At 53.6% G+C, this 18,550-nt stretch overlaps 4 protein-coding genes across 12 annotated transcripts in view; 3 read left to right on the top strand and 1 right to left on the bottom strand.

The window, feature by feature from the left end:
• Positions 1 to 4,303, top strand: part of TAOK3 (TAO kinase 3) — a 70,739-nt gene extending 66,436 nt beyond the window's left edge. For all 5 annotated transcript variants that reach the window (XM_031592195.2, XM_031592193.2, XM_090120947.1 and 2 more), the window contains 4 exons: positions 1,158 to 1,397; positions 2,284 to 2,496; positions 2,595 to 2,777; positions 2,917 to 4,303. In XM_031592195.2, the coding sequence (XP_031448055.1) occupies positions 1,158 to 1,397; positions 2,284 to 2,496; positions 2,595 to 2,777; positions 2,917 to 3,078 (798 nt within the window). In that variant the 3' untranslated portion in view covers positions 3,079 to 4,303. The remainder of the gene's footprint in view (positions 1 to 1,157; positions 1,398 to 2,283; positions 2,497 to 2,594; positions 2,778 to 2,916) is intronic.
• Positions 4,304 to 5,514: 1,211 nt separating this feature from the next.
• Positions 5,515 to 7,851, bottom strand: PEBP1 (phosphatidylethanolamine binding protein 1). Its single transcript, XM_031592191.2, has 4 exons — positions 7,652 to 7,851; positions 7,422 to 7,531; positions 6,803 to 6,903; positions 5,515 to 6,393 (listed from the first exon to the last, which is right to left on the bottom strand). Exons 1-4 carry the CDS (start codon positions 7,784 to 7,786, stop codon positions 6,176 to 6,178), a joined length of 564 nt encoding a protein of 187 aa, XP_031448051.1. The 5' UTR covers positions 7,787 to 7,851; the 3' UTR covers positions 5,515 to 6,175.
• A 654-nt stretch (positions 7,852 to 8,505) lies between these two features.
• Positions 8,506 to 15,458, top strand: VSIG10 (V-set and immunoglobulin domain containing 10). Of its 2 annotated transcripts, XM_031592189.2 has the most exons (8): positions 8,506 to 8,656; positions 8,931 to 9,215; positions 11,604 to 11,885; positions 12,519 to 12,806; positions 13,318 to 13,428; positions 13,778 to 13,790; positions 14,623 to 14,786; positions 14,903 to 15,458. In XM_031592189.2, the coding sequence occupies exons 1-8, from the start codon at positions 8,572 to 8,574 to the stop codon at positions 14,971 to 14,973; spliced, it is 1,299 nt and encodes a 432-aa protein (XP_031448049.2). In that variant the 5' UTR covers positions 8,506 to 8,571; the 3' UTR covers positions 14,974 to 15,458. The 2 variants fall into 2 exon arrangements, 1 of the variants encoding a protein (XP_031448049.2); XR_016458742.1 differs by lacking the exon at positions 14,903 to 15,458 and having other exon boundaries at positions 8,520 to 8,656; positions 13,778 to 14,474; positions 14,623 to 14,761.
• Positions 15,459 to 15,571: 113 nt separating this feature from the next.
• CFAP73 (cilia and flagella associated protein 73) lies at positions 15,572 to 18,470 on the top strand. 4 transcript variants are annotated; one of them, XM_090120974.1, is made up of 7 exons: positions 15,572 to 16,367; positions 16,679 to 16,784; positions 17,164 to 17,268; positions 17,344 to 17,544; positions 17,613 to 17,834; positions 17,913 to 18,071; positions 18,166 to 18,470. In XM_090120974.1, exons 1-7 carry the CDS (start codon positions 16,240 to 16,242, stop codon positions 18,274 to 18,276), a joined length of 1,032 nt encoding a protein of 343 aa, XP_089977100.1. In that variant the 5' UTR covers positions 15,572 to 16,239; the 3' UTR covers positions 18,277 to 18,470. The 4 variants fall into 4 exon arrangements, with proteins under 4 accessions (XP_089977100.1, XP_031448052.2, XP_089977099.1 ...); XM_031592192.2 differs by having other exon boundaries at positions 18,148 to 18,470; XM_090120973.1 differs by having other exon boundaries at positions 17,619 to 17,834; positions 17,913 to 18,470.
• The last annotated feature ends 80 nt before the right edge of the window (positions 18,471 to 18,550 follow it).

Raw genomic sequence — 18,550 nt, 5'->3', positions numbered from 1 at the left:
CACATGTCCCAGCTGAACACACACACACTGCCATGTGCTACAAACAGAACGCATTTCAGCATGTCCTTATCTTTATTTTGGCTATCAGGGTGCAAGTTTTGCTTAAATGTGAACTTGTGCAATGTCTTCACAGTTAGATCCAGCAGGTTTGGAGTGGATATTTGCAGGTGCTGATGTTGAGAAGTGCAATGGGATTACAACATGCAAGCAAAAGCTCAGATTAATTAATTATTTTTGCTTCTGCTGCAGAAATTTGTTAGACTGAGCCAACACTGAGCCCTCCATGTCCTGGGCACTGTGTGCATACGTAGTGCCAGGCAGCCCCTGCTGTGCCTCAGTCTAGCATGAAGTATAGTGATGAGTTGGTAAGCTGAGAGCTGGAGCAGGAATGTACCAGCAGACCATCTGCCAAGGTCAGCAGAGCACCAGTAAGGGTACAGCTGGAATCAGTGCTCACCTGAGCTGGATTCAGCTCGTGGCTCTGCAGGTTGTTGGCAATACCTTGAGACAGAGATAATGACAGCATTCAGCACCAGTTATCTTCCTGTTTGTTGGTTTACAGAGTGCTGAAGGTTTTCTTAGACCTGCAGGGCGCTGTGTGCAGAAACAATTGTGTGCATTGCAAAGTAGCACGAGACTTGGGATATATCATCATTTTATCAAATGTACTGCATGTGGGGCCAAAAATCACCTATATATGGTGGCAGATGAAGTAGTTTTTCTTATATAACGTGCTTTGGAGCTGACCATTTACTTCTTTGACCATTAGTAATTAGTGTATAAGAAGCCTTGTCTCCCATCATCTGACAGCAGCCTGGGGAAACGTGAAACAGACAGAAAAGCCTCCAGCTGTGGGCATGGCTGTGGGTCGCCACCAGCTTTGGGTACCCTAGGATGAGTTAGAAACTTCTGGGACTTGCAACAGCTGCAGGGGACTGTCGTGTGGCCCCAGTGCCACCTACTGGACAGTCACTGGGGGACCTGGGAGCTGCTTTGGTGTGTGAGTTACAGGGCCACGCCAGGTGGCCTCATCAGTAGTGTTCCCGTGGTGCCATGCTGGTTTTGTGCACTTGGAAGAGCTCGGGGGAGTGGCAGAGGCACCCAGCTTTGCAAATTCACCTTTTTTTTTTTTGGTGTTCTGCTGTGCTCTTGTGCAGGAGTTGAACAAGAAGCGGACCCAGAAGGAAATGGAGCACGCCATGCTGATCCGGCACGACGAGTCGACGCGTGAGCTGGAATACAGGCAGCTACACACGCTGCAGAAGCTGCGGATGGACCTGATCCGACTGCAGCACCAGACTGAGCTTGAGAATCAGCTGGAATACAACAAGCGACGAGAGCGGGAGCTGCACAGGAAGCATTTCATGGAGCTCCGGCAGCAACCAAAGAACCTGAAGGTGCTGGAAGCTTTCCTTCCCTCCCAACCTGTGTCCTGCCATGCTTTCTGGGCAGGCAGGGTTGTGCGTCTGAGGCTTCTCACGCAGCTTCCGTGCCGCAGAACCAGCATTCTCCACCATGCTCTCCTTTGCATCCCTTCCCTTTGCTCAGAGCTGCACTGATATGAGGAATATGCAAGTAGCAGAAAGCTCACTGAGGATTTCTGTTAAATGCTGTGTTAATTGAGACTGCCCATAAAAATAGGCTGCTCCTTAACGAGGTATGACAGGATTTGCACCTGATAGTCCATAGCGGCCCTCGCTCATGTTAGCCTACAGACCTCAGTATGGAAAGGGGTTGGCTGATGCTTCCTTGCTTTAAAAATCAACAAGGGGAATGAACACGGGTGTGCTGAGCCCTGTGCTCTATCTGGGTTCAGAGCTGCCCTGGGGTATGGCTGCTTCCTCAGAATGTCTGAAAAAGCGTAGTGCTTTTGTTCATATCCTCACACTCTCACAGGTTCTCAGGTCAGCTGTCTCTGTGTAGTGTCTGTGTAGTGATGAGAGGCAGCTCATGCAGCAAAATGGAAGGCCTCAAAGGCAAGGCCATTGTGCTGTGTGGGAGGCAGGGGGCAAGGTGATGGCTGCAGGGGGCAGCAGCAGAAGACAGTGATGTCCTGGGCTGAGGAGGTTTGGTTGATCCTGTTACTGGCCCAGGCCTGTGGTCAGTGGCACCTCAGCACACACTGGAGTTGCTCTTGGGCTGGTCGCTGTATGCGCAGGGCAGGAGAAATGCAGAGCACAGGGGAGCTGTGGTTGTGCCTCAGGGCTGTGTCCGTTCGGGCACGCTGTGACCTCTGCATTCCCAAAGCAATCTGTGCTCTTCACATCGTTCCTTCCTTGGCAGGCTATGGAAATGCAGATCAAAAAGCAGTTCCAGGACACGTGCAAAGTGCAAACTAAGCAGTACAAAGCACTGAAGAATCACCAGCTGGAAGTAACTCCAAAGAGTGAGCACAAGACAATTTTGAAGAGTCTGAAGGACGAGCAGACGAGGAAGCTCGCCATCCTGGCGGAGCAGTATGAGCAGAGCATCAACGAGATGATGGCCTCGCAAGCGGTAGGTGCAGCATCCCTGCCCTCCTGCCTTTGGGCCTGCAGGGCTGTGGGTGCAGTCGGGCCACCAGACCTTGCAGCACGACGTGTTCTGTCTCACAGCTGCGACTGGATGAGGCCCAAGAAGCAGAATGCCAAGCCCTGAGACTGCAACTCCAGCAGGAGATGGAGCTCCTCAACGCGTACCAGAGCAAAATTAAGATGCAGACAGAAGCACAGCACGAAAGAGAACTCCAGAAGCTGGAGCAGAGGGTGTCACTGCGCAGGGCACATCTGGAACAAAAGGTGGGTTTGGGGTGGGCTGCTGGCAGCGAGCAGCTGTGTGCATGTGGCCGTAGTTGGTGCAGCCCGGTGGGGACCTGCAGAGGGCTGCCTGTGCTCTGAGGGCGCTGCTGAGGGGCTGTGCTGCCTGTGCTTCTTGCAGATTGAAGAGGAGCTCGCCGCCCTCCAGAAGGAACGCAGCGAGAGGATCAAGTTTCTGTTGGAAAGGCAGGAGCGAGAGATTGAAACGTTTGACATGGAGAGCTTACGAATGGGCTTTGGGAATTTGGTCACATTAGATTATCCCAAGGAGGACTATAGATGAGACGAAATTTCTTTTTGCCATTTAACAAAAACCAGACAAAAAAAAATCAAACAAAATAGTTACAAAACTTGCAAAACCAACATTCCCCATGTTAACGGGCGTGCTCTCTCTCTTTCTGTCTCTCTTACTGACATCGTGTCGGACTAGTGCCTGTATATTCTTACTCCATCAGGGGTTCCCTTTCCCCCTGTGTCAAGTCCCGGTGCAGGACAGCTCCTGGCGGTCTTTTCCATAGTATGTCACAGTATTGATGTCTCTGTGCAATGATTAAAAATGTTTCAGTGAAAAACTTTGGAGACGATTTTAATGGAGAAAAAAAAAAAAACAAAAAAAAAAACCAACCAAACCCAAGTGGATGTTTGTTGCTTTGGAGCAATCACTCATTTTTCCACCAATCTCTGAAAGTACAAGCAAAAATAAATAAATAAATAAGTGATAGATACAAACCCAGGGGGAGAGAGACGAAATCCGCAGCCTTACCTTAACTAGCTGCTGCATAATTTTATTTTATTTTTATTTTTTTGGTATTTATTCATCAGGAATAATGAAATAATAATAATAATAATAATAAAAAATTTTATTAAAGATTGAAAAAAAAAAAATTTGATACATTTTACAGGAAGACAAAAAAAAAAAAAACTGAATCGTGCTGTACATATCAGTGGTGACATATTATTACTTTTTTGGGGGTGGGGGGTGGGCAAAGACCTGGTGATTTTTAGGAGCACCGTGCCAGGGGGGGCAGCCCTCGCTCCTCGGCGTACTCTTGATTGTATCATAATCATTTTCTGCTGTCGCAGAGAATGTTGAATACACTTAAAAACGAGCCCACGGGATCCCAGTAGCACAAATTGGGCTTTGTCAAATCGTGTATTTTGTGTATAGAAGGAATTTAAGGAGAGCTTTTACTTATTTTCATATTGTATTTTAACTGTTTCTCTGATCAGAAATTTTTTTACTTCTTTCCCCCCCCCTCTTTTCCCTCCCTCTCCCTTCCGCCCCCTCCGCTTCAGTCCTTGCAGCTCAGCACTCTGTCACACCATCCCCACTCCTTTCTTTTCTCTTTCTTTTGGTCCATTTTATTGTTTTATTTTCTAATGTTTCTGTTCCTCTCCCAAGTCCTCCCCCAGTCTCCCATGATTTCGGTCATAAATATCGCATTACTCACACTTTCAAACTGTGTATTTTCTTACAATAAAAAAAAGATGGAAAAAAAAAAAAAAAACCCAACAAAAAAAAAAAAAAGGCTTTACTTCTTTTGCATGCACTTTAAATAAAAAAAAATAAAAATTAAAAAAAAAAAGTAACAAAGAAAACAAAACAGCAAAAAAAACAAAAACAAAAAAACGTTTTTCAGGTTCAAAGGAAGAGCATGAGTAACTGTCAGAGCTTTTAATTATATTTGTAAATAAAAGTGTTCATCACAGTGCCTTGCTGTCTCATTGGGGGAGGAGTGGCTCATGGCTCTGGGCTGAGGGGAGGGGATGTGTTCAGTCTGCTGCATTGCTGCTCATCTCTTTATTTTATGCCTTTCTTCCAGTCTGAGAAGTTCTGAACTGGCTCAGCTCTTGGGCTCTGCTCCCTCTGGTGTTTTGTTGTATATCTTGGTGTGTTTAGTTGGGGTGTTCCCCTGAAACACTTCCTTTCTGGGAGGACCTGTGCCTATGAGGTGCTGTCTCTGCTCTGCCTGTGCCACCACACCACCAGCTGGCACCGTGCTGCAGGTCTGGCTGTGCTGCCTTACAGGTATGGAGTTTCAGGGATGGGTTGGGAAGACCACCCTGGGGGCAAAGGATATAAAGTAACTTGATTTCCACAGGGCGTTGCTACAAGGTGTTGAGGTTTGCAATGCATGTCTGTTTTTCACACCCCTTAAAAACAGTTCCTTTGAGACATGAAGCAGTTACAAGGAGGAGGAGGAAGGCTTCCAGTTGTGTGCAGCAGTTACATTGTCTTCATTTTTTTAAAACCAAGCCTGTGACTTGAATCTCGGTTTGTTTCCTGCCCCAAGTGCTTAGGAAACAACACCAGGCCTGGCTGCTGGAAGAGCAGCAACAAGTGTACCCTGCAGCAGGGCTGGGATGCATCTTCAGGTGTGTAATACTGGTGGTAGTGCATGTCACAGGAGGTGAAACCTGCACTCAAGTGAGCAAATGCTGCCCCATTTTGCTGCAAGGAATGCATCAGCAATAGGTAACAGGCTCTAGGGGCTACACTACCCTGAGATGAGTGAGGCAGGGGCTTCTGGGATGTGCCTGCCTTGCACTTCATTCCTCAAGCCCAGGAAATGCTAAGGCAACTGTCAGGATGGTGGAGCTCCCAGCACAAGGCTCCAGCCTCTCCTTCCACACTGGAAGAGGAGCCCTGCTACATCACACTGCTCCTGTAAGTGTTCCCCTCTTCCCCCCCGCCCCAAGAAGACAACCACACCATCCATCCACCTTGCAAAGTGTTTAATTGCACTGTGAGCAAACACCAGGTCACAAGAGAAGTTGAGCAAAGCAAAGCCTTTCAGCTTTGAGTGGAAACAGAGATCAGAAAGTAATGCTATAAACCAGAGTCCCTACCTCATTCTACTAATTAGTGGTTCACATTAGTGGAGGCACCGGCCAAATACTTGCAGGGGAGAAAAAAATGCAGTTTCCCTTATAGACTGCTGCCTTCTCCCCTCCTGGAAAAAGAAGGCTTCACAGACAGAAGTGGTTCTGTACCCACACTGCTGCTGCATAACACCATTTTAACACAGTAGAGACACTCTGAAGTGGCACTGAGTCACAAAGGCTTAGACTTCCCTTGAGCAGGTTGGCCATGGGGGCAGCTCTCACAGCATCAGCTTTTCAGAAGCCTATTTAGCTATGGCCTGTACCTACAGGAGCCAGCTGAAGCACAATGCACAGCCAGACCGCTCTGACACCAAAGCAGATTCACTTCACAGAGATCGATGGGGTTACAGTTCAAGTTACAGCTCAAGTTGTCAGTGCAGGAGCAGCTGGTTCTCAGCTCACCAGGCAAACAAAACTACAGAGAAATGCTTAGACAAGACCGGTCTCCAAGGGAACGGAGAATGCAGCACAGTGCGTGGTCAGGTCCCTTCCCCCTATTTCCCAGACAGCTGCTCATAGAGTTTCGGTACATAGTCATCCCACTCTGCCTGGTAGCAAGTGCCAGCCACCGGCACCCCCAGCTCATACTTGCTGCGGAAAGCTGCTACCTTGAACTTCCCTCGCTTGTCGCCAGAGCGATTGGACAGGATGGGCTCATTGCAGGCCAGCTGCTTCGGCTGCTCGTACACCAGCCACACGTAGCGGTGCAGCCCTGCAGGGATGAGACAGCATTACAAGTGCACCTTGCTTGGAGTTCCAGGGCTGAAGGGTTGAAGTGAACCCAGGTCAGAAAAAAAGCCCGTGTCCACCCAAGGATTGCTGGCAGCCAATACCACCATTCCCTGGGATAAGTATGACTGAGCTAAATGAGCTTAAGGGAGATATCTTGAGATGCCTGAATGGCTCGTGTCACACCTGTGCTCCTTCTGGCTACTGAATGCAGACACAGCCCCTCAACAGATACAGAAGGGGTGGCGCTGCTAACTCCTGACCAGGCTTGGATTTAGATGCAGGTGGACCCGTGGGCCACTTCTGCAGCACTGTGCCCCCCTCCAAGCCCACGTTCACCCACCCACCCACACCACCACCAGGCATTGGGACTGCTGCAGGCAGGCACCCACCTGTTCCTTTAGGGGGCCCTGAGCCCACGTAGTCTGACAGCACGGTCCCGCTCCCCACATCGTTACCTTTCATGTTGGTCACCAGGAAGTGATGCCATTCTCTGAAAGAAGGTTAAAAAACTAAAAATAAAACAATCAGGCTGCACAACAACCCTCAGGTACGACCTTCCACTGCTCCGAGCAGCTGCTTTCCCATGGTTTAGGATAACCAAATCTAACCGCTGCCATTTCTAATTCGTTAAACCCAAAGAGCAGCTGGAGCCCAGTGCCTGCTGCAGGGCTCAGAGCCCATGGGCAGCTCCGTCCTGTAGCTCCATCCCTGTAGCACCAGCACCCACCTCCGAGCCCAGAAGCGAGTGCTGCGTGCGTTCCTGACAGCGAGCTGCTCCCCGCTGCACTGAGCCCTAATTGCAATTCCTGCACGCAGCACAACGAGCAGCACATCTGCGCCGCTTCAAGCTACTGGCAGAAAACGGCACAATCAGCTGCTCTGCCTTGCACTGTGCAGGTCTGTGAGGACGGATACAAGGGCAGAGCACGTCCCCCGCCTCCTGCCAGCCGCTCGGTCTAAAAGCAACGCTCCATTTTCCTCAGATTCGATAGGAAATCACCACATTACCTGAACTTCGGATCCTTCCTACTGGGCGCATCGGGGTCGGTGAGCACCAGGGTGTAGAGCTTGTGGGGATCACAGCCATCCCACTCGATGCTGGTGGGCCGGTGCTGCACCTGAAGGACCGGCAGCGTCACCACGCGGCTCTTCCCGCCCCGCCCCGCTCCCAGCGGAGCCCCGAAGCCGCCGCTGCCTTGGAAGGAGCGCCGGCCCGGCCGCTCCCCCCCCCAGCTCACCTGCGTGGGGGTGAGCACCTTGCCCAGCTCGTCTATCTCCACGGAGCCGTACTTGACGCGCAGCGGGTGCGCGGGTCTCTGCTCCACCTCGCTCAGGCTCAGCGGCCCGTCCCACAGCCCCAGCTCCACCGGCATGGCCGCTCCGCTCCGCACCCGGGCTGCGCGACAGCCGCGCCGCGCGATCGCCGCCCTTCAGTCCCGCCCCCTCCCTCCGCTCCGCTCCTATTGGCTGCAGCGGCGCCGCGCTCCGCTCCCATTGGCTGGCGTCCCCGCCTCCTCCCCCCCCCGACTCCCGTCCTTAGGGCGCCCCCAGGTGGCGGCGCTGCGTTGCGCTCCTCCGGGGCGCGCGGCCCTGAGGGCATCGGCCGGGGAGCGGCTCCGCTCCGCTGTGCTTACGGGCAATAAACTCTGGGGGCACGCCAGGTAAGCGTGGCACACGGCCGTCAATCCCTGACGATACAAAGTGTCCCAAGCTGAGCTGTAAACGTGGGCTGTGGCTGCGAGCGGGCGCTGCGCCGACCGCCCCGAGCAGCTCTCGGCCTTCACCCTGCAGAAAATCGCCTTGTTTTGGCTCTGGGGAGCAGCTCGCTGGGCCTCGCACAAAATCCAGCCCTCCCTCCTCCCCCCACGGCCGGCCGGCCCCGCTGTCCTCGTTCCGCAGCAGCGAGGCCGCCGCAGCCGTAAGATGGCCGTAAAGCAGCGCCGCGCCGCGCCGAGGGGCGCCCAACATGGCGGCGGCGGCGGCCGGGGGCGCTCAAAATGGCGGCCGGGGGCGGCCAAGATGGCGGCGGGCGGCCCTCGGGTGTCCCCTCGGCGGGGGGCGGCCGGGCAGCCGAGGGGGAGGTGAGGGCGGAGGGCGGGTCGCGCCGCCTCCGGGCGGGTCCGGCCTCGGCGGGAGGTGCCGGCGGAGGCGGACGGCGATGCGGTTCGGCGGCGGGACGGCGCTGGCCGGGCTGCTGGTCGCGCTGTGCGTGTGGCCGCAGGTGCCGCGCCGCAGCGCCGCAGGTACGGGCGGACGGGCGGCCCGAGGAGCTCGGCGCAGCGCCGCGGCTGTGGGAGGCGCGGCTATAGGTGGCCGAGCAGAAATCCCCGCGGTTTTCTTCCTAAATCACCTTTCCCTTCCGAAGTCTCATCCGCCTTCAGCAGGGCTGCTGCCCTCGCGCTCACAAAGGCCCGCTCTGTGCTGGGTTCTGGTTGGACGGGACGTGAGCAGCTCGAAGAAAAGGGCTTCGTGTGTCGTCGTCCCCATCTCCCTAACGCTCTCCCTTCTGTTTTGCAGGAACGGCAGAAGTGGTCTTTGGGAAGGTGGGAGGAAGCATCCTCCTCTTGTGCCGCAATGTCTCCAAAGAGGCCACTGAGGTGCTGTGGTTCCAAGGGGACCCGCGCTCTTTTCCCCCGCTCTTCTCCTCGAGGGTCGCCTTCCCCCCAGACGTCCGCTTCTCCCTGGTGGACAACAGCTCTCTGCGCATCTCAGAGCTGCGGCTGCAGGACGAGGGCAACTACACTTGTAAGGAGGTGCTGAACAAGACGGACCACGAGCACAGAGTCCAGCTCCTGGTAGCCAGTAAGTCTGTCCCAGAACTTCCACCCCTGGGTCCCATTTCCATTCCTTATCCATTCTCTTAGAAGTCTTCATAGGCCTGGGCTGCAACCTGCTGTCCTCCATGCCAACCATAGGGTTTGGAAGAGGGAAAGGCTGCTGCCAATTCTGCTTCATTGCCAATCTTTGCTTTACCAGCTCTTTCTTTTCTTGCTGATCTTTCTGTCAACATTTGCAGAGCGACGGCTGTTTTCTGTTTGCGTTCAGGGTGTTGCTTCTTTGTCGGTGTTTGTATGTGTTGTAAAAGCTGTACCTGTTCTGTACAGATTAAATCTCTGGACATTCACAGAGGTGAAAATTCCCTTCCTGGGGTGAGGAACCTGCAGATGAAGCTGGAGGGTGACAGGGGCTGGACTGAAAGAATCAAACCTTTGGCTGCTGTAGAGAATTTGTAGGCTTGGAGCTTAGAAATGGGAGCCCTAAATGTAGAGCAGTGAAGCAAAATGCTCATGAGCAAAGATATCAACGAGCAGCAGTGCTGCTGGCACTCACCGTTTCTGAGAGTCACTCAAAATCTGAGTTGTTTCCACACTGATTGTGTGCAAATCGTGGAATCATTAAGATTGGAAGGATCACTGAGATCATATAGTCCAACCATCAACCTGTCACCAGTGTACCACCAAGCTGTGCAACATGTGTCCTTCTCCTCAACACCTCCAAGGACAGTGACCCCACCACTCCCTGTGCAGCATGTGCCAATGCCTCACCACTCTTTCTGAGGAGAATTTTTTCCTAATCTCCAACCTGAACGTTCTCTAAATATGTCTGAAGGCTTCCTTATGCTATTGCTCTTCTTTTCCTTTTTTTTTTTTTTTCTTTTCTTTCTGATGGTCTGTGAACACGCCAAGCATTGGTACCACTTGGTTTATTAATGTGTGACTTGTCAGTTAATTTCCAGAGGTCACAAAGGCAATATGCACCACTGGAGTCTCCTTAAGCAGGTGGGAAAGAGATTTCTAGTGATGCTTAAGGTCAGTAGAAGCAACATCAGCACAGACTAGAAGTTGAAGCTTATCAACATGATGTTAGAAGCAATACCCATTTTTTTCATGCTCTCTGTTGCTGGCATAGGAGCAACTTGGCCAGGGCTGGAGTGAGCCTCAGGTACAGAAACAACATCACCCAGGACCTTCAGGCTTTGTGTGGAAGTTACCAGCTGACACCTCATACTGGATGTACCAAAAAGTTTTCTTTGTGCTTAAAACAGTGCTCTGGCTGTGCCCACCTTTCAATGCAGGGCAGTTTCTGGTGTCTCAGGCTGACAGTTTGCTCTTGTTAACCACAGCCAATATTCACAGTCAGTTATGAGACCACCCTGGAGCTGGAACAGAGGAAGTGCCATAGGAAAAAATCTCTTGCTACAGTTGGCTGTTTTCAGAGATCATAAAAGGTGCATGTATATTGTTCCTGGAAAGCCAAGCCCTGAGAAGGTATTGTTGCAGCTCACGTGGGTTTTTGCCATGATTTTTTTCCCCTTTAATCCAAATTATGTGATCTCTCCAGTCACTTGAAAAATGCTTTACAAAATAAGCATAACTCATCCCTCTGACACCTTTTCTTTGGAGCTTTCTTTGGCAGCATCTCTCAGTGAAGTCTTGTTGAGCTGTAGCAGCAAGCCAGCTGCAGGGACACTGTGTTACTTCTGCCTGGATCAGAGTCCAGAATCCCTCTGGCTGTTAAATGAACACGTGTGTGTATCTGCATATGGGTGTGTATATGCAAAAGTTTCGCCACCAAAATCATACTCCTGGACAGCCCCAGAAATGTGAAGAAACCAGCTGATGGGGGAGAGGCATGAACTCAAGCTGCATGAAATGTGAGCTCTGCTCTGCCCCAGGGGACTGCTCTTGTGTTTCTACTGGTTTCTGCCCCATCTTGCCTATAGTTGTTTTTGAATTTAAATAACAAACACAGTCTCAGTTACCCGGTGGTTGGCCCTGGCATGAACCCAGCAGTACCTTACCCACCTCCCTTTTCTTGGAGTTTGTCCTCACTGCTGCAGTGTGATGTGAACATGGCAGGGCAAGAGGCTGAGTGAGGCAGTGTGACCCCACACAGCAGTGACAGCTGTCTCCATCAGACAAAGCTGTGGCAAAAATGTGTCCTTTCCCTGTGTTCTAGTGGTTGCTGTGATACTTTTTGCAAAGCAGCCTCCTGCTTTGTCCCTGTTGGCTGTTGTTCAGTTATGCTCCCCTGAGGCAGTGGTACACTGATCAGGGAGAAACAGGCAGGGAAACCGTGGAGACTTTCAAGGAGAATGATTGCAAAACCAAGCTTTCTCTGAGGTTCCAGCCCTGGGACACCAAGTGACTTGGATATGTTTCTAACTAACTGCAACCTTCTTGCTGACAGATCCACCACGTTCCACCCCAAAGTGCTGGGCTGAGACCTCCTCCTCGGGGCTGATGCTGCAGCTGTTTTGCAGTTGGCCTGGGGGGTATCCCCACCCCACCCTGCACTGGCAAGAAGAGGGACATGATCTGGAGAACTCCAGCTGGCTCATCAGCTCCACAAGCTCCTCAGACACCCACGTGGAAACACTGAACAGCTCCTACCTCTCCCACCGCAAAGTGTTCAAGTGTGTTGGGAGCCACGTTGTGAAGCAGGAGGAGCCTGCATGCTCTGTGGAGATAAGTAAGTTGGTTTCTTCACCATATTAATGATTAATGGTGGGGCAGACAGGTACCCTGATCGTTCTCTGCCCTCCAGAGCCAGCCTTGCTGGTTCTTGCAGCAGGGAAGGGATGCAAACAAGGCAGCCTGACAAGATTTGTGACTGCACAAGGCACAGAAGTCCTACAGGTGAGACCTAGCATGGCAGAGTTGTTGTTGAGTCATGTTTGGAGTTGACAAGTCCCTGTGCACCAACCTTTTCACCTGTGCAAACACTCATACTTGTGGCCAGAACAGAGAAGATGAACCAGTGGTTTTAGTGCCTTGCTCAGCTTGAGTTTAAGTGTACTGGGGCTGGGTTTATGTCAGAATAGTTGTGTGTGTCCCCAGCCCCCTGGGCTGCCTTTCTCCTCTGCCATATTCCTACTGGCTTCCCTCCAGGTGTTGTCCTCTGTCAATATAAACGCAGGTGTCAAAAATGGAGAAGTGAAAGTTGCTCATATCATATCATATCGCTCCACGGAAGGCTGCTCAAGTCTCAACCTAAATGTTTTCTTCTGTTAATGATTACTAATCAGTCAGATGGCTAATAGATTGTTATGTTTAACTCTTCCATCCCCTCCTTGACTGTTTTCTTTCCTTCTGGGCTGTTCAGAAGTCCCCTCATTGGAATTGGAGCCCCCAAAGACCTGTTTTGTGGGTGACAACGTGACCCTGACGTGCCGTGTGACCGAGAGCGTGCCTGCAGCAAGACTCACCTGGCTGCGGGGCATCACCCAGCCAGAGATTGAACCTGGAGGGAGGTACTTCATTGCCCAGGAGGGCAATGTGTCTCACCTCACCATCCAGAACTGCTCCCAGGGCATCGACGGGGGCTGTTATGTCTGCAAAGCACAGAACCCCGTGGGGCTGAGGGAGGTGTTCGTCTGCCTGACGGTGAAGCGTGAGTAGGGCTGCCTGGGGTTGCTGTGTGTGGCTGGGAGTATAAGGAAAGCAGGGACACAGCTCATGACAACTGCTGGAGAGCCCCTGTGGGGCTGCATTTGTCACTGATTGTCCATGATACTTTCCATGCTTTCACTGCAAGTGAGGTGCAGAACTGGGTCTTTTCATCCCAGAGTTAAAAGGCTCCATTCCTCTCACCTTGGTGTATTGAGCCTGAGAGAGGAGCACAGCTGCTCCTTGGTCCTTCCTGTTGGTGTTGGCAGCACAGGAGCACTCAAGCAGCAACAAGCAGGAGCTGATTGGTTTTTACAGAAACCTTGCAGTGTTATTTTCCATGTCAATGAAGCATGGTTGTCTCACCATACGAGCACACCTTGTGTGATGGTGGGACTGTAGAAATGATGGGAAATCAGAGCAGTGCAGCACTGAGACCTGTGTTATTTGAACATCCTTGGCATCCATCCACGTCCCAGTGACAAGTTGGCCTCTTGTGTTTGCCCTTTCTGCAGAACCAACGAACATAGTTGGAGTCGTGGGTGCGGTGGTGGTCCTGTCCCTGATAGCTGTTCTCACCATCTCCGGGGTTGTCTTGTACTACAATCCTCTCTTGTGCCTCAGAGGTAGGAGCTCTCCTCCGTGCAAGCCAGGCAGTTGGGGGGAATTTTCCCTAACCTACTTGCCCTTCCTATTGTGTTGGAGTCAGCTACTGACTACTCCCAGCTCTTGGGCATCATTGTGCTCCTGGTCAGGAGCCCATCAGCCCTGGAGGAGCTGGGCTGGAACACAGGGCCCTTCCATAGCTGGATGCTTCAAGTATCTTGCCCTGAGCTTCTGCAGGGAGCTGTGCAGTGCCATTCCTACTCTTCCCTTTCCTTCCACACTGCTGGTAGGAGCTGCACAGCAAAACCAGCAGCTGCTCTGGGATTGGTTTCTAACACTCCCTTCTCTCCTCTCTTCTCTCCCATTTAGGTGCTGCATTCAGGTGAGTTGATTTTCCTCAGTCTGGTTGTGCCCAGGTTTGTTAGCCTACCATCCTGGCAGCTGTGATCTCCAGTAGAGCAGAAGAGAGTTGTTCTTAGGTGGGAGTGGAAGGGTTCAGCATGGCTGGGTGAGGCTTGGTGTGGGTGAGGGAGCAGGAGAATGAGGGGAGCACCTGTTATTGCCTCTGGACATGCAGAGGTGGTCCTGTTAGCGTGGGGGAAGGTTGTGCTGGAGAGTTTCTCCATGGTGCAGGTGAGCCATAAAACTTGGTGTATAAAGTGAAATGGCAGTCTACTTCTCTGCATGGGTGTCTACACTGTGTCCTTCTCTTTCTTTGGGGGGGCTGTCTGAGAGCTGCATGTAAGCAAGTACTTCTGTGGGGATTCTGGTGCACTGGATTTCTTCTCTGCTTCCTGCTGTCACCTCCTTCCCTCTCCTTGCCCTTGTTGGTTCTGTTCCCACAGCTGTGGTGCTGCGGCATGGGAAGACTCTATTCTGAGTGCCTCCAGTTCCCCATCTGTGCAGGAGGGGAGGATGACTCCGTTCGGGAGGGGTTCTTGCAGTATAGTACATGACTGTTGATGAGATGGTTGGAGGACTTTGGAAGACGAATGGGAAGCAGTGCAGAATGCTGTTGGTGGTGTTGGTGCCAGCAGGGTCTGAAACCAGCTATTCTCCAAACATGGTTAGTGCAGGGTTGGAAGAGTCTGTGCAAATGGGTCTTCTTGGTTATATAAAGTTGTCAAGGCCAGGGGAGATGCAGTCTGAAGGAACAGGGTCAGGAGAAGCTGTTCTCAGCATCAGCCCACCTCCCCTCGCTCTGCTGTTGACAGGAGCCAAGACTCTGATGATGTCTTAGTGCTGGTGGACTCAGAAGATGATGATGATGAAGGGAATGGGGAAGAGAACACGATGGGCAGCTCCATCAAGCAGGAGGCGATGGCTCTGGTCAATGGGAACAGCATCCAGGCTGCTTATCTCAACTGTCCGACAGAAGGTGAGCCCTGATGCCTGCCTGCTGGCTGGGTTTGGGGGCTGGAGCAACAAAGAGAGGGAAGAACTGTTCTGTGGTTTGTTGACTCTTGCTGAGGTGCTGCTCTGTGCCCTGTGTAGGTGATGAGGGCGAGCAGCACAGCGTGGTCCCTCTTCAGAAGACAAGTGGAGAAGACACACAAGGCACATAATCTCCATTCCTTCTTACGGAAATGCACAGAGCTCCAGCTGGAAGCCCAGCACCAAACGTCCTCATCGCCACATGGCTGAGCGCAGGCTGTCAGCGTCCTGCAGCCATCTGCTTCAGCCAGAGCACTCCTCTTCCTTCTACACTCCTCCTTCCCCAGCTTTCACTCCACCCTTCAGCCTCGTTTCTCCCTTTCTTCTCTCTTTGCCTGTTCCTCTTTGTCTCAGATACCCTTCTTAACAAGGTGGCACCCAGCACAGGAACAGAGTTCAGGAAATAGGTGCCAGTGGCCTGCTCATCTCAGTGCATGTCAGCCTTGGGTACAGTGTGGGGTTTTGGCTCAGTCACTGCCAGCAATGCCAGAGCCGTGGGGAGCACAATGGAGAACATTGCCTTGAGGCCACCAAGTGGCTGTGCCAGGATGATGGAAGAAGCAACTGGTGGATGGGGCAGGATTGGTGGGGGGGGGAGGGGGAATGCTGACTTTCCAAGGAGACTTAATTGTTTTTATTATAAATAATTGTTTTTTTTTTCCCAAGACCTTCTGCACTGTTGTTCTTGGAGTCACTGGACTGTTCTTGGACAGGAGAGGGGGTGAGGCCAGCCCCAGAGGGGGCTGTAGGGTGGGTGGGACTCAGAGGGGTGGGGGTGTACAGGAGGGGATTGAGGCATGGATATAGCTGGTGAGCAGAGGGGTGTGAGTGCACACACACGGGATGGAGGGGATCTGAGTGCACCTGGGGGAACAGAGGGGAACTGAAGATGAGATGGGGAACGGAGCACGTGGAGAAGAGCTGTGTATGTGCACTATGGGAGGGAGCTGAGCCCCTTGTGGAGTGTGAAGAACGATCTGAGTGGGGAGCTGAACAGGTATGGTGGGGACTGGAGCATTGGTGCAGGGCAGCAGCTGGGGTCTGGCTGTGATCCCTGCAGAGGTTTGTGAGGAGGGCTGGAGTGGGGTCTGAAGGCTGTGGGGAGAGGACGGGGTGTGGGTGGGAGCACGGAGGGGGGGATGTGTCCCAGGGAATCATACCCCCCACTGTCTCCTGCCCCATTAGGGCTCCTGGCTCTGACAAGCCACACTGCAGCCTGGGTTCTCCATCAGAGCCCTTCTTGTCCATGGGGCTCAGTCCCTGATCCCCAGGCCATATGTGTGTGCTCCCAGCCTCGTGAGTGACGCTCAGGGCTGTGGGAAGGAAACCTCCACTGCGGGAGCCTCTGGCTGCCCCTGGCAACAGCATTGTGTGCCTCCGCCATCTGCTGCCCTGCAATGGCCGCCCCACGTCCCGCTCCTCCGCTCCCTCCCCGTGCTGCACAGGCTCCAGATGCGGTCCCTGAGATGTCCCTGGGTCTGGAGGAGCATCTGAGCAGGGCCTTCCAGGACAAACTGCGGCTCCAGTGAGTGCTCCCATCCTCCCCCCGTAGGCTGCCATTGTGCCATGGTTCCCCACCAGCTGTAATAACAAGGGGATGTTTGTGCAGCTGATCTCGGGGTGGGTGGAAGGCTCTGAGGTGTCCCCAGTCCAGCAGGCAGGTGACATCCTATGGGGGACAGCCCAGGCAGGGGGCTGTGCTGTGTTCCCAGCTGGGGATAAGGGGTAACCTGCACACCCTGTGGCTGAGCCTGGGCAGGCATTTGGGGGAGGTTCTGTTGGGGTTGGGGGTCCTGGCTGTGCTGCCGGCTGTGATGGTCTGTGTGCGTCCCCCAGGAAAGTGCCAACATGGGACTCAGCATCTCTGCTGCCCTCCAGGCGCCTGCTGCTGAAAAGGAGGGAGGTGGTGGAGGTGGAGAGAGCCCTGCAGGCCCAGCGGGAGGTACGGCCCCCAGCCCATCATGTGCCCCCCGTGCATGGTTGTTTTTCCTCCATAGTGGGACTGAAACCACAGATTTCCTTTGGGGTCACGGTGGTTGCTCCCCCTCCCCTGAGTTGGGGGGAGGAGAGGAACCTTATGAAGGTCAACAAGGGCAAGCGTAGAGTCTTGGAGAGGAATAAGCTGGGGATAATTCAGAGCCCGGAGAGGTGGTGGAGTCTCCTGCTCTGGAGGTATTCGATCCCACCTGGACAGCTTTCCTTTGTAACATGCTGTAGGGAACCTGCTTTAGCAGAGAGGGTGGGATGGGGGATCTCCAGAAGTCCCCCCCACTCCTGTGATTCTGTGTCCCTGCCCCTTGGGGCACCCTATGGCCCCTCAGGACTTCCAGCAGCAGATGGACCGCCTGGCACAGCGCTGGCAGCAGCTGGGCCAGAGGGAAGAGCAGCTCCGTGATGACACCATCAAATTCAACGCCTTCCTTAAGGTGTGAGCAGGCTCAGGGCTGGGCTCACGGCCGTGTCCCTCTGCCATCCCCACCAATGGCATCTCGATGCCCCAGGCCATGTCAGCGAGGCGGCAGCGGGCGCAGCAGCGGGCAGGTGAGGAGCGGGCATGGGCAGCACAGCGTGGAGCTGAGGCCTTGCGGCTGCAGCAGGAGCTGGAGAGGCTGCAGGGGCACAGGGAGCAACTGGGACAGCGCCTGCAGAGCCTCCGTGTCTTCGGTGACTTCCTGCAGGATGTGCGAGCTGCCACGGGGCAGGTGAGGGTTCCTGTCCCCAAGGAAGGGCCTGGCAGCGTCCTGTTCATCCCCTCAACACTGTGGTCCAGTTTCAGGACGTGCCATCCATGCTGGCCCATTTCGGGGCGCTGGTGGAGGTGCAGGCGGTGCTGCTGCAGCAGGTGGAGGCTGGGCAGGTGGCATTGGCCCAGGGCCGGGCTCAGCTCCAGCAGTGCTGTGAGGAGGCTGACAGTGAGCTCAGCAGCGGCAATGAGGAGGTGCTCCAGCTCCGTGCCCGCCTGGAAGCTGCCCGCAGTGATGTGCTGAAGGGGGTAAAGGCTGCAGGAGCCCCAGGGCGAGGGGCTGCGGGATGGGACCGCCTGCAGTCCTGAGTTATTCCCTGCCCCCAGGAGTCCCACTGGGCCCAGCTGGAGGGTTCAGCAGCCCAGAAGACGCTGCTGCTGGGGCAGATCCGGATGGCGGTGCTCAGCCTCTTCCAGCTTGCCACCACGAGGCTAAAGGTCCCCAGTGATGTGGCTCTGGGGGACACAGAGGCACAACTGGATGTGGTGAGTGTGGCCCAGCAGCCACAGGGCTGGAAGGGACACGGATGTCCCTGTGACGCAGAGGCCCCCATGTCCCCAGCTGCTGCACTGCATGCAGGACCTGGTTGCCATGTGTACCGAGCTGGGGCTGCATCCTCATGTGCCTGCCACCACTGCCACGCACTCACGGCATCGCAGGGCTGTCACTGTGCCTCCCAGCCAGGAATAGATGGACTTAGGATACAACGGAGTATGGAAGTCACTCCTCAACCTGTCCAGGGAAGGATGAAGAGAAATGCCCCACAACAGAGCCTGGGACACCAGCACCCTCCTATAAGGCACCTGAATGGACAAAAGTAGAGCAGCTGCTCATCTTCAGGCAGTTGATACTAATAAAACCTCTTCCCATGAAAATATAACACAGCTGCTGTCCCTGAGTGCTGGGTTCTTTTAAAACTGCACCTGGGGGAGGAATTACCCCAGGCATGAGATGCAAGAGAGGA

Source organism: Phasianus colchicus, chromosome 18 (assembly GCF_987193195.1).
Source record: "Phasianus colchicus chromosome 18, bPhaCol1.hap1.1, whole genome shotgun sequence".
Classification (NCBI taxonomy): domain Eukaryota; kingdom Metazoa; phylum Chordata; class Aves; order Galliformes; family Phasianidae; genus Phasianus; species Phasianus colchicus.
This window is presented reverse-complemented; position numbering and strand designations above follow the sequence as displayed.

Coding starts and splice junctions, on each gene's coding strand:
- PEBP1 (XM_031592191.2), bottom strand. CDS start 7,786: ATGCCGGTGGAGCTGGGGCTGTGGGACGGGCCGCTGAGCCTGAGCGAG. Junction 7,532..7,651: donor AGGTGCTCACCCCCACGCAG/GTGAGCTGGGGG, acceptor CCGGTCCTTCAG/GTGCAGCACCGGCCCACCAG. Junction 6,394..6,802: donor AGGGCCCCCTAAAGGAACAG/GTGGGTGCCTGC, acceptor TCATCCCTGCAG/GGCTGCACCGCTACGTGTGG.
- VSIG10 (XM_031592189.2), top strand. CDS start 8,572: ATGCGGTTCGGCGGCGGGACGGCGCTGGCCGGGCTGCTGGTCGCGCTG. Junction 11,886..12,518: donor TGCATGCTCTGTGGAGATAA/GTAAGTTGGTTT, acceptor TGGGCTGTTCAG/AAGTCCCCTCATTGGAATTG. Junction 14,787..14,902: donor TCTCAACTGTCCGACAGAAG/GTGAGCCCTGAT, acceptor TGCCCTGTGTAG/GTGATGAGGGCGAGCAGCAC.
- CFAP73 (XM_090120972.1), top strand. CDS start 16,240: ATGGCCGCCCCACGTCCCGCTCCTCCGCTCCCTCCCCGTGCTGCACAG. Junction 16,785..17,163: donor CCCTGCAGGCCCAGCGGGAG/GTACGGCCCCCA, acceptor ATGGCCCCTCAG/GACTTCCAGCAGCAGATGGA. Junction 17,545..17,612: donor TGCGAGCTGCCACGGGGCAG/GTGAGGGTTCCT, acceptor ACTGTGGTCCAG/TTTCAGGACGTGCCATCCAT.